We start from the raw sequence: 17,568 nt of genomic DNA on the forward strand, positions 1-17,568 counted from the left end.
TTATATTTTTTAATTAAGAATTTTTTTTTAAATTCTTATTTGTATTTTTTGGTTTATTTGAATGAAATTAATTTTCAAACATTTTTTTGTTTTATAGTAAAAAGTAAAAAAAAAACAAATTTCTTGACTTTTTTTTTTTTTTTAAATAAAAAGGGACTATTCTTTTTTTTTTTAATAGTAAAAAAAAACCTTTAAGAAAAATAATTTTTTTGAATAAAAATACATTTACATTTAATTTGCTCCTTTTTTAAAATAAAGTAACAAAGAAAATATTGTCTTTTTTTTAAATCAAGAAACCATTTTTGGTTTCAATAATTTAATAAAATTTAATAAAAAATATAATAATTTAATCTAATTAAAAAAAACTTTAATTTCTTGACATTTTTTAATAAAAAGGGAAAACTATTCTCTTCATTTTTTCAATTTTTGTTTTATATAAAAAAAAATACACTTAAAATTTCAATGAATAAAAACATATTATTAATATATTTTTTTAATTTGCTGCATTTTTAATAAGTAAAAAAGAAAATATTCTCATTTGTTTGTTTAATCAAGAAACAATTTTTGGTTTTATAATTAAAAAGTAAAAACAAACTAATTTTTGACATTTTTTAATAAAAAGGGGAAAACTTTTCATTTTTTTTTCATTTTTTGTTTTATATTAAAAAAAACACTTAAAATTGTAATGAATAAAAATATATATTATTAATTTTTTTTTTTTGCTACATTTTTAAAAAGTAAAAAAGAAAATATTCTGATTTGTATTTTGATTTTTAATTAATAAATAGAAATGAATTTATTACATTTAAGTTATTTATTTATTTTTTTGTTCTAAAACTACAAAGTAAAAAATTTGTTGTTTTTTTTAAATTGCTTAACATTTTTAACCAACAAAAAGGGAAAAACAACTATTTTCTGAAATAATTTTTATTTTTTTTAATAAATATTTTGAAAAAAATATTGCTTTTGAAAAAATTTTTTTGCTTATGATTGAAATGTACTTTTTTTTTTTAAAGGGGGGGCAGTCACTATCAATATTCTATATGTATTTATTGTTTGTTTTTTAATTAAATTATTCGTTTTCTGTAGTCCTTGAGTTTGACAAGTACCTCGGAGATCCCGGTTAAAGTCGTGCATCCTCTTCATCTGGGCCTCCAATTTGTTTCTCATGGTCTTTTCCAGAGCTTCGCGTTTGGCCGAGCCCTTCATCAGAGTCTCGTACGCCTCTGAAATCCTAGCGACCTCGTTCTCCAGCTGGCGGGAGACAAAAGTGGAAACTCAATAAAACATTCAAAGGAAAGAAGAAAGAAAAAATGATTTAACTTCAAATTAAAGGAAAAATAAATGAAAGATGGAATTAAAGAGGAAAATGAAGGCAAAAGATGCACAAACAACAAGAGTAAAAGAATCAAAGATGAAGGAACTGATAAATCGAAGAAACAAAGAAAACAGAGATAAAAAGAGATAAAAACACAGATACCATTTTTGGCCAGATAAAGATACCAATACTGTGTTTTTTGTTGTTGTTGTTTTTTATATACAATTTTTTTTTTTTTTTTTCACTTGTCTGTAAAGTAATTGGCATCATGGCTTGTTCCAACACTGCTTAACTCATTGTCTGCCATTGATGTCTACAAGTGAAAAACTCATTGGTGGGAAGGTGCATCTTGGCGAGAGGAAAAGCAAACTTTATTTTAAACTAATTTGCTGCCATTAACAACCCTAGACGTCCAATTCCATGAGAAGTGGGCAGGTGTTAGCCCTCCCGCTTTGAATGGAATTGGACATTTAAGAGTGATAAACCCATTGAAATTCACAGCAGAAAGATGATTGGATGCCACACAATTGGAAATCTATCATAATTGGAATGGCGAGAAGTAGGTATTTGTGCGATTATCTCACCCGTTCTCCCATTCTTCCTACTCGCTTCCCCCAACGTCACAGCTCCCCAGTCCAATCGTCTCTTAAGGGGGCCGGACATAGTTACGGACATTACAATACACAATGAATAGGTTGCCACTGAACCCTTCACACTAGGCTGCCACTAGTTTGAAACAGCCTTTAACATTTTTTTTTTTAAAACATCCCATTTGCGTGGTGGTGCGCCACAATCTTTTATAGGTAGGAGAAATCCTGGTGTGTATACACACACACACACACACACACACACACACACACATATATATATGTATGTATATTAGGGCTGTCAAAATTATCGCGGTAATTAATTTTTGAAATTAATCACGTTAAAATATTTGACACAATTAACGCACATGCCCCGCTCAAACAGATTAAAATGACAGTACAGTGAAATCCCCACTTGTTAATTGTGTTTTTGGAGTCTTGCTGCCCTCTGCTGGCGCTTGGGTGCGACTGATTTTATAGGCTTCAGCACCCATGAGCATTGTGTAAGTAATTATTGACATCAACAATGGTTTATTAATAACTAGTTTATTTTTTGATTGAAAATTTTACAAATTTTATTAAAACGAAAACATTAAGAGGGGTTTTAATATAGAATTTCTATAACTTGTAACTTGTATTACCATTTATCTTTGAATTGCGATTAATTACGATTAATTAATTTTTAAGCTGTAATTAACTCGAATAAAAATTTTAATCGTTAGGGCTGTCAGAATTATCACGTTAACGGGCGGTAATTAATTTTTTAATTAATCACGTTAAAATATTTGACGCAATTAACGCACATGCCCCGCTCAAACAGATTAAAATGACAGCACCGTGTCATGTTCACTTGTTACTTGTGTTTATTGGTGTTTTGTCACCCTCTGCTGGCGCTTGGGTTCGACTGATTTGATGGGTTTCAGCACCATGAGTATTGTGTAATTATTGACATCAACAATGGCGAGCTACTAGTTTATTTTTTGATTGAAAATTTTACAAATTTTAATAAAACGAAAACATTAAGAGGGGTTTTACGATAAAATTTCTATGACTTGTACTAACATTTATCTTTTAAGAACTACAAGTCTTTGTATCCATGGATCGCTTTAAGAGAATGTTAATAATGTTCATGCCATCTTGTTGATTTATTTTTATAATAAACAAATACAGTACTTATGTACCGTATGTTGAATGTATATATCCGTCTGGTGTCTTATCTTTCCATTGCAACAATAATTCACAGAAAAAAAATGGCATATCTTATAGTTGGTTTGAATTGCGATTAATTACGATTAATTAATTTTTAAGCCATAATTAACTCGATTAAAAATGTTAATCATTCGACAGCCCTAATATATATATATATATATTTATATTAATAAATGGTTTTTAGGCACTTGAAATGTAGTAACTATTATTAAGTTTTAAACAGGTTACTGTTGCACCGAATTATTTTTAAACACGAATAAAGTACAAAAATACTTGTCTTTATGAAATGTTAAGTTAAACAATGATTTACGCATGCGGCACTTTGAAGTTTCGACTTCCAAGCGCCTCTGGCAAGCTGGAACCTTAACGTCTGTCAATCATCGTTAACTTTCATAAGCAACGCCAAGGTAATGCCTGACCAAGAAAAGCAGCAGGAGCAAGAGTGAGCGAGGACGTGACCGGATCAGGACAGCGCTATAAAATACTGCATTTATTTATTTATTTTTATTGAAAAAAAGTTTTAAAGCGCGAAGTAGCGAGGCATCACTGTACATTGGATCTCTTATTTTTTTGACATTTTGGGAGAAGCTCAGCATCCCCTGCAGTCTTAGCGCAATCGTTATTTTTTGTTACTCCCCAAAACCGATGATGTCATTTTAGTGCTGTTTCAGTATCGGTGCAACGCTAATAAAAACAAGGGATACAAAAAGTAAAAAAAGGAAGATGCAAGGGAAAAATACATGCTTAGGAATCAAAAGCAGTAATCAAGAAGAAGAGGAAAAAAGTCAAGAAGATGAGGAAAAAAGAAGGAAAGGGAAAATAAGTCTTCTGGAAGGAAAGGATGGAAAAGAAAAGTAGAACAGAAAGAAATGAGAGAAACCTTCTGATTTCCGTTCAAGAATTTAACTCTACCTTGTTCAGGCGTGCTGCTTTCTCTGCGTACATGTCTACTTCCCGCCTCAGCCTCCGGTTCTCCCGCCTCAGGGCATCGCCTTCATCCTTCGCAGGAACCCCGCCGTTCCTGGTGGATGGATGGGAAAAAGTTAAGCAACCGTGGAACATGAGCAGGAAGTCGAGGTGGCCGATGGTCTACCTGTACTGAGAGTAGAAGGGTGGAGGCGCTGTAGGTTCTAGGAAATAAACCCTTTGGTCCTGGGGCGGGTATCCAGGTGGAGGACCCCGCGGGTCCCCTTGCGGCAGGGCGGCATTGTGCAGCTGCGGGAAACTTTGCGAGGAGCTCATCGTAGGGACGTTGGTCGTCGGCGCGCTCCTTTCCAGGGAAAGCCGCATGAGGCGCTCGCTAAGGGAACGGGCGTGCTCCCGTTTGGCATCCCAGTGCACATCCACGCAGGAGTCCGGCTCCCCTTTAAGGTACTGTAAGTGAACTCGGGCTTCCTCGTAGGTGGGAAGCTCCTCCCCGTTGCAGGAAATTCTCAAGGGCTTTTCCGGATGAACGCAGCTTCCCTGGTATTCCTGACCCTGGGGGTCCTGCCGGGTGGACATGTGCAGGTACTGGCACTCGTCCTGGTTCACGTTCTCCAGAGAAGAGCGAGGACTCCCGATAACGCCGCCGCTACCGCGTAAGGCCTGCTGCTGGATGGCCAGCAGGGCGCGGGTGTCTGTCAGATTGCCGAAACGGAGCTGCTCCTGGATGAGGCGGTGCAGGACCGTCCCGGGGGCGGACTCGGCGGTTCTCATATCCGAGAGGTTTTGGGTCCGGCCTGGATGGGTGGACTTGAGGAAGGGAGTGGATCACAAGGTATCTAAAGGAAAAACATACTGGTCAGCTGATCTCCCCTTATCCTGTATTAAGGTCTTGGTATGTTATACTAGTATTGCATAATGTGTTAAACTCAAGGCACGTGGGCTAGATCTGGCCCATCACATCATTTTTTTAGGCCCGCAAAGTCAATCATGTGCATCAAAATAAGTAAATATATAAATAAAGAGAATATTTGCATTCTTTTCATGTTTAATTTTTATTAAAAAATAATGTGATTATACTGTTTTGTGCCTTCGTTTTTTTCTTTAGATATGAATAGAAAAATATGTGCATTAACAATAAATACAGAAACACAAAGAGAAAATTTAGTGTTTTTCCTATTGCAATAGTAAAACAACAAATAGAAATTAACAGAATGTTTACAGTTTTTCTCTTTTTATCAATAACTGCAATGTAATGTTTTAAATTACGTAAGATATCAATCAACAAAAAAATAAAAATGTGTCTTTTCACCCCTTTTTTAACTGAAGAACAAAACAATTCTAAATAAAATATGAGAATAGTTGGTATTTTTCTCCTTTATGGTTGTTTTTATTGAAAGCAGTTCAAATACATGCACTTATTAATAGATACAGTGGGGAGGACAAGTATTTGATACACTGCCAATGGGAAAACCCATTGGCAGTGTATCAAATATTGTTCTCCCCACTGTATAATAAAAATAATTACTTGCCCTCTTTTTATGGCTGGGTTGAAATAAAAGCGGTTGTGCTGTGTCTGTAAATGGGGGTCTCCGGGTAAAACGGACAAATTAAAAATAGTTTGGGGGCTTAATGCACCATGAAACTGCTATGGCAGCATATGGACATATTGTTCTATCAAACACAACAGCTCTTTTGGCTTAAAATATAGCAGTTTATTTTAAAGAGGGGTGCAAGAGCGGAAACTGTTTTTTCAGCCTTGTCTGTCTTTTTCCGCCATTTTTTTTTTTGTGTGTGTTTGTTCAATGTATTTATTCAGATTTAGCATTGGAAAGAGATACATATAATACAAGTTTTTTCCCCCAAAGAATTAAAAAAACTTATTATATAAACTTATTTATATGTATATATATATATATATATATATATATATATATATATATATATATATATATATATATATATATATGTTAGGGCTGTCAAAATTATCGCGTTAACGGGCGTTAATTTTTTTAAATTAATCACATTAAAATATTTTACGTATTTAACCCACATGCCCTGCTCAAACAGATTAAAATGACAGCACAGTGTAATGTCCACTTGTTACTTGTGTTTTTTTGGTGTTTTGTCATCCTCTGCTGGCGCTTGGGTGCGACTGATTTTATGGGTTTCAGCACCATGAGCATTGTGTAATTATTGACATCAACAATGGTGGGCTACTAGTTTATTTATTGATTGAAAATTTTACAAATTTTATTAAAACGAAAACATTAAGAGGGGTTTAAATATAACATTTCTATAACTTGTACTAACATTTATCTTTTAAGAACTACAAGTCTTTCTATCCATGGATCGCTTTAACAGAATGTTAATAATGATAATGCCATCTTGTTGATTTATTGTTATAATAAATAAATACAGTACTTATGTACCGTATGTTGAATGTATATATCCGTCTTGTGTCTTATCTTTCCATTCCAACAATAATTTACAGAAAAATATGGCATATTTTATAGATGGTTTGAATTACGATTAAATCATTTTTAAGCTGTAATTAACTCGATTAAAAATTTTAATCGTTTCGTTTTACACACATATATATATATATATATATATATACATACAGTATGTATACATTATATATACAGTACTGTGCAAAAGTTTTAGGAAGGTGTCCTGCCTAAAACTTTTGCACAGTACTGTATATATATATATTTTTTTAGATAAATGGTTTTTAAGTACTTCAAATGTAACAATTATGATCAGTTTTAAACATGTTACTGTCCCACTGAATTATTGTTAAACAAAAATAAAGTAGAAAAATGCTTGTCCTTATTAAATGCTTCAATGAGTGAGTCCACTCAAATCTGCTCAAGCCGCTCACTTACACACAATGAGTTGCCACAGCAACTGTTTAACAAACTAAACCATGATTGACGCATGCGGCGCTTTGAAGTTTCGGCTTCCAGGCATCTCTAGCAAGATCAAACCTTAACATCTGCCAATCATCGTTTTTTCAATAAGTAACTCCAGTGCACTGCATGACGAAGAAAAGCAGCAGGAGGGAGACTGAGACCATGTGATGGAATTGGGACAGCTCATCTATGTGTATTTATTTATGTATTAATTGGAAAAAAATCCGTGATGGCCTGAGGGTGTGAAGTTTGAAGCGCCAAGTAGCGAAATATAAATAGTTCTCGATTCATTTTTGTAACTGATTAGATGTCAATGAACTGTGGCAGCCTTACTTTTATGTGACCGCCTACTCAAAGTGTTCAAAAATTCTGCCCCCAGACAGTTTTACTAAGTCACATGAAATCTGGCGGACATACTGTATATTTATATTAGATCCATTGATAAGTCTCAAGAAGCCATGCCCAAAAGCATACAGAAAGTCAGCCATGTTGCTCACTTCTAGGGATGCTTAAAAGATCATCTTGCCATAGATATTTAGTCTGATTGCTGCCAAATTTCAACTTGGATAGTAGACGGATAATGTTAAACTGAAGTATGCTGTTCTTGCTTTATGGCGCTGTCCAAATTATTAACTCAATTCCATGTTGCTCAAACACTACAACAATAAATCAGGTTAACACAACTCTTATCTAAACAGATTAAATACTGTATATCCTCAAATAGTAGGGAAGTAGGTGTTTATTTACTTAAAAGCAGACATCCCTCGGTGTTTATTTCGAGTATAATTATTACAAATGAGCCACATTTACATGGTAAAATTGATTGAAAACTCGTCTGATCGCACTGAGTGATCATGTTTCACTGCCACTGACGGCACTAGACGTCCAACCCGTTTTGACTGGGAGGTTGGCAGTGTCAAATTCAATTGGACTTCTAGCACTGTCAATGGCAGCCAGTGAGTTAATTGACTTTTTAATTTTCTTGCTGATCTTAATGTGATGTAAAGCATTTACTATACAAATAAATTAGCCTTGCCTTTTACATTATATTTAAAATGTTTGGGTTTTTTTGGAAAATTTTAGCAAGTTTGTAAAAAAAAAAAAAAAATACAAAAAATATACAAAAGCGTTCATAATTTATATGTTGATTGTGTTCACACGTACACACATAAATGACTAAAAATGGAATTAAACATTTAAAAATTAGCATTTCAAAACCTGTATATTAGAAAAATAACCAAAAATTGAAAGTAAAAATCTGCAAAAAATGAGTATTGTGTTTATTACGTTTAATGTGTGTTGTGACCTAAAAATAAGAAAAATATTATTGAACATTTTTTCAAAAAATAAATACAAAAATAACTATTTAATTACCCCATTGACAAATTTTCCCCCCTCAATTTCGTCAAATATTACCTTAAATGGTCAAAAACATCATCCCTAATACTTCATATTGCCATGCGTAGAAATACTGCAACAAAACCAATATTTTTTCCCCTTTTGAACACAATTCTTGACTCGCTTAACACATGTGAAAATGCCTTTAATCCTGTTCTCGAAACACTTTAGTTGGAAATGATTGCGCCACCGTACAACATAGATGGCAAAAAATAAAATAGATAAAAAGCAGCAAACTCACCAAATCTTAGTCTCATCACACAAAGAAGAACGCTTCAAACTCCGGAAAAACGTCTCCGAAAAGCTCCCGGAGTGCCCCGTTCCAGTCCACGCGCGTGTGTGAGTGAGCTGACTGGTGAGTGTGGCTCATAAAGGCTCACAGGCTGATTGTTGTGAGGGAGGAATGAGAAGAATGCTGAGGCTCCACGTCCCCTGGGGATCAAACACACCAGAAGGAGGGCGGAGAGGATACAGGGGGGCCGGCCTGACCGATGCATGGGGGCGGTAGGCGGGACAGGGGTAAGGAAGATCAAGAGGAGAGGGCTACAATCCAGCTATCTATTTATCTTCCAATATAACCTTCAGAAGGTCAGCCGTTAACTTCGGAGGGACATTATACCCCCTTTCACACACACCTGAACACCGTTTAAGGAAGCCCTTATATGTGAAAGCAATGTCCCAGGTTGACGGACACGGATATGACGCATACATTTACCGAGTCGCGTCTTAGTATAATGTCCAGGACTTTCCCGGGAAGCAATGTGTGTGAAAGCAGGCGTTAAATTCACGGGTCACAGCACGTCACTTCCTCTTTCTTCGCAGTAAGACGAAAAACGGTAAACAAACAACAGCATATCAACATAGCAAACTGGAAATGACTAAATTAAACTGAAAACATTACGAAATTAATTAATTAATTGCTATTGGATCGTACAGCCAAGGAAGAGAGTCCATTGTCCATCTTTGGTTTATTTTGTGCCGATGTTAGGTTCAGCAACCGTGGAAACAAGGTTGTACCTCAAAGCAGAAAACAACAGAGGGATACGTTCAAGGGTTTATCATAGACATCATAATATATTCACGGGGCGCGGGGCCGATTAATAGGAGGTCTGCATTGTTGGCTTGACCGTCAGAGCTGACCTAGTGGAATCACAGACAAAGAGCTTTTTCCGTTGAAAATTCTTGTGAATAATGATGTGTAGATGTGGAAAAAAAAAAGAAAATCACATTGTTTGATTTTTAAAGAATTTATTTGCAAATCACAGTGGAAAATAAGTATTTGGTCAATACCAAAAGTTCATCTCAATACTTTGTTATTTATGTGCCCTTTGATGGCAATAACGGACACCAAACGTTTTTTGTAACTCTTCACAAGCTCTTCACACACTGTTGCTGGTATTTTGGCCCATTCCTTCATGCAGATCTCCTCTAGAGCAGTGATGTTTTGGGGCTGACGTTGGGCAACACAGACTTTCAACTCCCTCCACAGATTTTCTATGGGGTTGAGATCTGGAGACTGGCTAGGCCACTCCAGGACCTTGAAATGCTTCTTATGAAGCCACTCCTTTGTTGCCCTGGCAGTGTGTTTTGGATCATTGTCTTGCTGAAAGACGTGTACTTTCTTCAGCAGGGGGACACGTCTGGCAGTGCAGGATTTGAGTCCCTGGCGGCGCATTGTTTTACTGATAGTAGCCTTTGTTACTGTGGTCCCAGCTCTCTGTAGGTCATTCACTAGGTCCCCCCGTGTGGTTCTGGGATTTTTGCTCACCGTTCTTGTTATCATTTTGACACCACGGGGTCAGATCTAACATGGAGCCCCAGATCGAGGGGATAATCAGTGGTCTTGTATGTCTTCCATTTTCTAATAATTGCTCCCACAGTTGATTTCTTTACACCAAGCGTTTTACTCATTGCAGATTCAGTCTTCCCAGCCTGGTGCAGGTCTACAATTTTGTCTCTGGTGTCCTTCAACAGCTCTTTGGTCTTGGCCATAGTGGAGTTTGGAGTGTGACTGACTGAGGGGCAGTTTACATGGCGACTCTGCGACACAAAGACGCAATGACTGAGTTGCGGACTCGCCTCGCGTACATATGGTGTCGGCGAAGACGAAAAATTCTGAATCCTGCCTCCAAAGTGGAAGAATCCGATTGCGGGGGGTTGAGGGGGGGCTTCCGCGGCATGCATATCAAAGGCTCCTGCGGCGCGAGACAGCGCTGTTAACGTCAGCACTCGTACACGTCACATTGGGCGTGCGCAGCGGTGCTACTAAACATTAAAAACAGCAAATATGGCGGAATGTCGGCTTTAATTTACTGTTTTAATAATATTTTTAAATTAAATATGTTGAACGTTTAAATTTTTGTGCCATTTTAAACAAAACAATAATGACATTGCTTCGAGTGGGCGGGCATATTTTTTTCCGGGCTGAGGGAGCTTGGTGGGGTCAAAGTGCCTCATTCTCTGTCGCCCAGTAAATCTGCACTGTCCCCTAGGGCCTGGCATGAATACTACATCGTTTTCATGCGGAATTGCGACATTGTTCAGATGGAGACGCAAATGCAAATGCAAATTTGAAATTGTTCGTATTCTCGGAGAGTCACAATGTAAACGGCCCCTGAGTTTGTGGACGTGTGTCTTTTATACCAATAATGAGTTAAAGCAGGTGCCATTAATACAGGTAACGAGTGGAGCCTCGATAGATCTCGTTAGAAGTTAGACCTCTTTGACAGCCAGAAATCTTGCTTGTTTGTAGGTGACCAAATACTTCTTTTCGCTCTAGTTTGGAAATAAATTCTTTAAAAATCAAACAATATGATTTTCTGGGTTTTTTATCCACATTCTGTCTTTCATGGTTGAGGTTTACCCATGTTGCCAATTACAGGCCTCTCTAATCTTTTCAAGTGGAAGAACTTGCACAATTGTTGGTTGACTAAATACTTATTTGCCCCACTGTAACTATTCTCTGATTTCTATAGCCCTCAATCTTTTATAGAGGAATACAGAAATTTCATTTGAATTTATATTTATTGAGAAACACGATTAATTTTTACGGACCGCACAAAATATCATCGCGAGCTGGATCCGGCCCCTGGACACCTGTGATTAATCGCTCGATCAATCGCTCTAGACAGCAATGGTGCATATAAGATGCCATTCATGGCGGAACAAAAATTTTGAATGAAATTTGTAAAGATCTAGGTCTCGGATTAATCATTACACATTTGCATGCGGCGGGTAAATATTTAAGCCGAGGCTCGTGCCGGGTAATTGCAGCGTGAGGATCCCTGTGTGCCGTGTGTAAGGGGGGGGGGCGTGGGTGTCTACTAGGCATGCTGCCTGCCAGCTGTCCACAAAGCCCCCCCTCTGAACGACCTCCCCCCTTTTGAGCAGAAGCTGTGAGAGATTCATTGTTCTCCCTCCAAAAAGCAGACATGACGGGGGTAGACCTGCCATCTGCCGACCCCCCCCAACTCCAACAACCCTTCTAGCTACTATTTAGGATCAGCTGGTCATCCATGGGGGGGTTCACTAGCATGTCAGCAGCTTGTAAACAAAACAGTGCTTGTTGGCACTTGCCTTGCGGCCCTGAGAAGGTGTGGGTTTGCGTTCTCTCCACCAAGCGAACGTCCACCTGCTCATTTGCATGGCAGTTAAACAGACATCAGGACAGTAGATGTTCAGTCTCCAGATAAGATGAGCCGTTATGCAAAAAAAGAAAAAAAAAAGAAAAAAGACGAAACAACCCAGTGGCGCTAAAATGCTAATCGATTCCGATCATCGGCTGATCGGCACAAAGTCGTCTTTGTGTGGACGGGATATAAAACATTCAAAGAAGTCGAGTTTTGAATGATAGAACTTGATTCACAACTACATTGAAATAAAGCAGTTCTACATATAAAAGTTTTCAAAAATTCCGGCCCCGGAGCAAGTTTCGCTTAGAAATATGAAACTTGGCAGGCATGGTTATCATGAGCAGACCCAGTAAATCTTAAGAACTAGTGCTTGGAGATACACAGAACATTTTGATTCACTTCCAAAGGGATTTGTAAGAGAAACTTGTCATGGGCTTAAAAAAAATGCAGCCACTAAAAATGGTTTCCCTCAGCAATGTGAAATTTGGTGGAAAGGTCCATCATGAGTAAACTCCACAAAAATGTCTCAAGAACTAGCGCCTGAAAACACAAAGCATGTCGGTCACTTTGGTTTGAAGTCTAGAAGTTCAATTTGAGGGGTCCGTCGAAGATGGACATGGATTTTTGGAAAAATGTACCCTCCCAAAGCAAGTTAAATTTAGCTAAATTAAACTTGGTAAACTGGTAGGCATTTCTATTGTATATCTACAAAAAAATTCAAAAGAATTAGTGCCTGGAAGCAAGAGCTGAAACGATTACTCGAACATTTCGAGTAACTCGATTTTAAAAATTGATCGAGGAATTTCCTCCGCCTCGAGGAATCGTTTAATTTTGCCGGCTCTAAGCATGACATTTTGCCCAGACTACTTTTAATGTAGAAGGATCACACTCCTCAGCCTCCCCGCCGGTAAAGTCTATTCAGGGGTGCTGGAGAGGAGGGTCCGTCGGGAAGTGGAATCTCGGATTCAGGAGGAGCAGTGTGGTTTTCGTCCTGGCCGTGGAACAGTGGACTAGATCTACACCCTCGGCAAGGTCCTCGAGGGTGCATGGGAGTTCGCCCAACCGGTCTACATATGTTTTGTGGACTTGAAGAAAGAATTCGAACGTGTCCCTCGGGGAGTCCTGTGGAGGGTGCTTCGGGAGTACGAAGTACCGAGCTCCTTGGTAAGGGCTGTTTGGTTCCTGTACGACCGGTGTCAGTTTGGTCCGCATTGCTGGCAGTAAGACGGATTCGTTCCTGGTGAGGGTTGGATTCTGCCAAGGTTGCCCTTTCTATAGGCGTAGCCGAAGGATTGAGGGTGTCTAGTGAAGTCAGTATACAGTGTCTTGCAAAAGTATTCGGCCCCCTTGAACCTTGCAACCTTTCGCCATATTTCAGGCTTCAAACATAAAGATATAAAATTTTAATTTTTTGTCAAGAATCAATAACAAGTAGGACACAATCGTGAAGTGGAACAAAATTTATTGGATAATTTAAACTTTTTTAACAAATAAAAAACTGAAAAGTGGGGCGTGCAATATTATTCGGCCCCCTTGTGTTAATACTTTGTAGCGCCACCTTTTGCTCCAATTACAGCTGCAAGTCGCTTGGGGTATGTTTCTATCAGTTTTGCACATCGAGAGACTGACATTCTTGCCCATTCTTCCTTGCAAAACAGCTCGAGCTCAGTGAGGTTGGATGAAGAGTGTTTGTGAACAGCAGTCTTCAGCTCTTTCCACAGATTCTCGATTGGATTCAGGTCTGGACTTTGACTTGGCCATTCTAACACCTGGATACGTTTATTTTTGAACCATTCCATTGTAGATTTGGCTTTATGTTTTGGATCATTGTCCTGTTGGAAGATAAATCTCCGTCCCAGTCTCAGGTCTTGTGCAGATACCAACAGGTTTTCTTCCAGAACGTTCCTGTATTTGGCTGCATCCATCTTCCCGTCAATTTTAACCATCTTCCCTGTCCCTGCTGAAGAAAAGCAGGCCCAAACCATGATGCTGCCACCACCATGTTTGACAGTGGGGATGGTGTGTTCAGGGTGATGAGCTGTGTTGCTTTTACGCCAAACATATCGTTTTGCATTGTGGCCAAAAAGTTCAATTTTGGTTTCATCTGACCAGAGCACCTTCTTCCACATGTTTGGTGTGTCTCCCAGGTGGCTTGTGGCAAACTTTAAACGAGACTTTTTATGGATATCTTTGAGAAATGACTTTCTTCTTGCCACTCTTCCATAAAGGCCAGATTTGTGCAGTGTACGACTGATTGTTGTCCTATGGACAGACTCTCCCCTCCAGCTGTAGATCTCTGCAGTTCATCCAGAGTGATCATGGGCCTCTTGGCTGCATCTCTGATCAGTTTTCTCCTTGTTTGAGAAGAAAGTTTGGAAGGACGGCCGGGTCTTGGTAGATTTGCAGTGGTCTGATGCTCCTTCCATTTTAATATGATGGCTTGCACAGTGCTCCTTGAGATGTTTAAAGCTTGGGAAATCTTTTTGTATCCAAATCCGGCTTTAAACTTCTCCACAACAGTATCTCGGACCTGCATGGTGTGTTCCTTGGTTTTCATAATGCTCTCTACACTTTAAACAGAACCCTGAGACTATCACAGAGCAGGTGCATTTATACGGAGACTTGATTACACACAGGTGGATTCTATTTATCATCATCGGTCATTTAGGACAACATTGGATCATTCAGAGATCCTCACTGAACTTCTGGAGTGAGTTTGATGCACTGAAAGTAAAGGGGCCGAATAATATTGCACGCCCCACTTTTCAGTTTTTTATTTGTTAAAAAATTTTAAATGATCCAATAAATGTTGTTCCACTTCACGATTGTGTCCCACTTGTTGTTGATTCGTGACAAAAAAATTAAATTTCATATCTTTATGTTTGAAGCCTGAAATGTGGCGAAAGGTTGCAAGATTCAAGGGGGCCGAATACTTTTGCAAGGCACTGTATCTCTACCTCGTAAAGGACGAATTTTCCTCTGAATGCTCTGTCATCGTATCCCTCTGCATCTGTTTTGCGTGTGTGTGTTTGCTCTGATTGGCTTACCATGACACATGACTCTAACCCTCAGTCAATCCCAATCACTTCCAATGCATCTATCCAGGTGGTGCATTCAGGTAGCCTCGTCGCCCTCAAAGCGTCTGCCGTCCTCAAGATGGGGGCAGCATTCTTGCTGGCTGACAGTGGGGGATGGGAACGAGGCTACCATTCAGGTGTAGCAAAAACAGAAACGTTAGCAAGCTTTGGAAAGCACTGTCTAATTGAATGAACAGGGACAAACATCCTGGAGTCATAAGAAGTACGTGCTGTAATATTCTGATACAGAATTATCCGAGGCACCCTAAAGTGCACACGGCACCAATATTGTTTTGCTCACATGATGCGGGAGTGAGTTAGAGACCCGGCCTACCGAAAGCCGTACGTTTTTGTTAATGTTGAAGTTATATGTGCCCAGCACGTCCTGTGTGGTATATCTTTGCTAAGAAACAGCACAAAAGAAAACACGTGCGCTATTCTCGAACCTGAACGCACCCCAAGCCTTGGATGACAAATAAACAGAGCAGAGTAGACTCGCTACGGCTGGTAGTTTCTTCAATTTATTCAGAGTAAGTAACGCACCGCTTTTGACGGTCAGTAACGGTAACGGCGGAAAAAATAATTAGTTGGATTACCCCGTTACTGAAAAAAATAACGCCATTACATAACAGCGTTATTTATAATGGCGTTATTCCCAACACATGTGACCGGTGTCAGAGTTTGGTCCACATTGCCGGCAGTAAGATGGATTCATTCCCTGTGAGGGTTGGACTCCGCCAAGGTTGCCCTTTGTATAGGCGCAACCGAAGGGTTGAGGGTGTCTGGTTTGGTGGCCTCAGCATTTCATCTCTGCTTTTTGCAGATGTTATGGTGCTGTTGGCTTCACAAACCGTGACCTCCAACTCTGACCTCCAACTGGAGCGATTCGCAGCCGAGTGTGATGCGGTTGGGATGAAGATCAGAACCTCCAAATCCAGGACCATGGTCCTCAGTCGGAAAAGGGAGGCGTGCCTTCCTGCCCCAAGTGGAGGAGTTTAGGTATCTTGGGGTCTTGTTCATGAGTGAGGGTAGGAAGAAGCGGGAGATCGACAGGTGGATCGGTGCAGCGTCTGCAGTGATGGGGACTCTGAACCGATCCATAGTGGTGAAGAAGGAGCTGAGCCAAAAGGCGAAGCTCTCAATTTACCAGTCGATCTACGTTCCTCTCCTATGGTGACAAGCTGTGGGTCGTGACCGAAAGAACGAGATCGCGGATACAAGCGGCCAAAATGAGTTTCCTCCGCAGGGTGTCCAGGCTCTCCTTTAGAGATAGGGCGAGAAGCTTGGTCATCCAGGACGGACTCTGCATTGGGCCGCTACTCCTCCGCGTTGAGAGGAGCCAGTTGAGGTGGCTCGGGTATCTGGTTCGGATGCCTCCTGGACGCCTCCCCGGAGAGGTGTCACTGAGCTGTCCCTCGGCTGGCCTAGGAACGCCTTGAAATCGCACCGGAGGAGCTGGTTGAAGTGGCTGGGGAGAGGGAAGTCTGGGGATCCCTGCTAAAGCTGCTGCCCCAGCGACCCAACCCTGGATTAAGCGGTAGATGATGGATGGATGGATGGATGGATGGATGGACGGACGGACGGACGGACGGACGGATGGATGGATGGATACTTTTAATGCGGCACAACGCACAGATGTCACGTGCATACAGGAAAAAGAGAGGTAGCGGATACATTTGATTTCGACCACGCATGACTATAGAGATAACGACGAAGAAGCCGATGACAGCAAAGAGAAAGGCATCGAGAAAAAGCAGAAAATGTCAAAGGTGTGGGAACATTTCGAGCTGGAGACCAAGGCGAACACTGTTTCATGTAGTCACTGTAAGGCAACGCTTGCATAACGCTACCCCCTGCCCGACCCTGGCTACATATGGCCCCGCTGATGCTTCCGCATCCCCGGGTGGACCCCGCAAGCGATGACCGTCCCCAAAACCTGTGCCGGGCACCAACGCACGACCCGCCCGCCTAACCCCGACTGCACCGAAGGCACCCTGTTTACTCCAAGAGTGAAGGAGCAACACTCAGGACAAGGGACAATCCAAAATGTTCGCTTTATAGGAAACTTAACTTTAACTTAACTTAACACATTTTTGTCTTGTTGTTTTGACCCTTATTTTGCGAATGTGAAACACTATTACATGTGTACACTGAATACATCCATGCGTTTTCTTTGTTTTCACCTGCAGCGTTTACACAAAAACACAAACCAGTTTTCCCAACGTTTTTATCCTCCCGAACTCAGTTGTCGTATAAATAAACACACCTTTTTTTGGGGGGGGGGACGGCTATCGGAAACGCGGGTGCTGTGCGGCGGTGTCGCGTCCGGGCCCGATTGGCCGAGCACAATACGAGCCGCTGTGCGCTGATGGTGATGTGAGCTGAGGTGGGAGAAGTTTCTTTTGTTTGAAACCCCCTCCCGGAAAGGAGGAAATGGGCACATTCCTCAAATTACCATGACCATGGCGTCTGACACAGCCTGCAGTCTGCTGTGGGAGGGGGTGGGGT

At 40.0% G+C, this 17,568-nt stretch overlaps 1 protein-coding gene across 1 annotated transcript in view; it reads right to left on the reverse strand.

The window, feature by feature from the left end:
* Window positions 1-8,770, reverse strand: part of amotl2a (angiomotin like 2a) — a 30,867-nt gene extending 22,097 nt beyond the window's left edge. The window contains exons 1-4 of the mRNA XM_057840456.1: window positions 8,593-8,770; window positions 4,208-4,877; window positions 4,027-4,135; window positions 1,110-1,254 (exon numbers count right to left, since the gene is read on the reverse strand). Of these exons, the coding sequence (XP_057696439.1) occupies window positions 1,110-1,254; window positions 4,027-4,135; window positions 4,208-4,812 (859 nt within the window). The 5' untranslated portion in view covers window positions 4,813-4,877; window positions 8,593-8,770. The remainder of the gene's footprint in view (window positions 1-1,109; window positions 1,255-4,026; window positions 4,136-4,207; window positions 4,878-8,592) is intronic.
* Between the last annotated feature and the right edge of the window lie 8,798 nt (window positions 8,771-17,568).

This window comes from Corythoichthys intestinalis, chromosome 7, assembly GCF_030265065.1.
Source record: "Corythoichthys intestinalis isolate RoL2023-P3 chromosome 7, ASM3026506v1, whole genome shotgun sequence".
NCBI lineage: Eukaryota > Metazoa > Chordata > Actinopteri > Syngnathiformes > Syngnathidae > Corythoichthys > Corythoichthys intestinalis.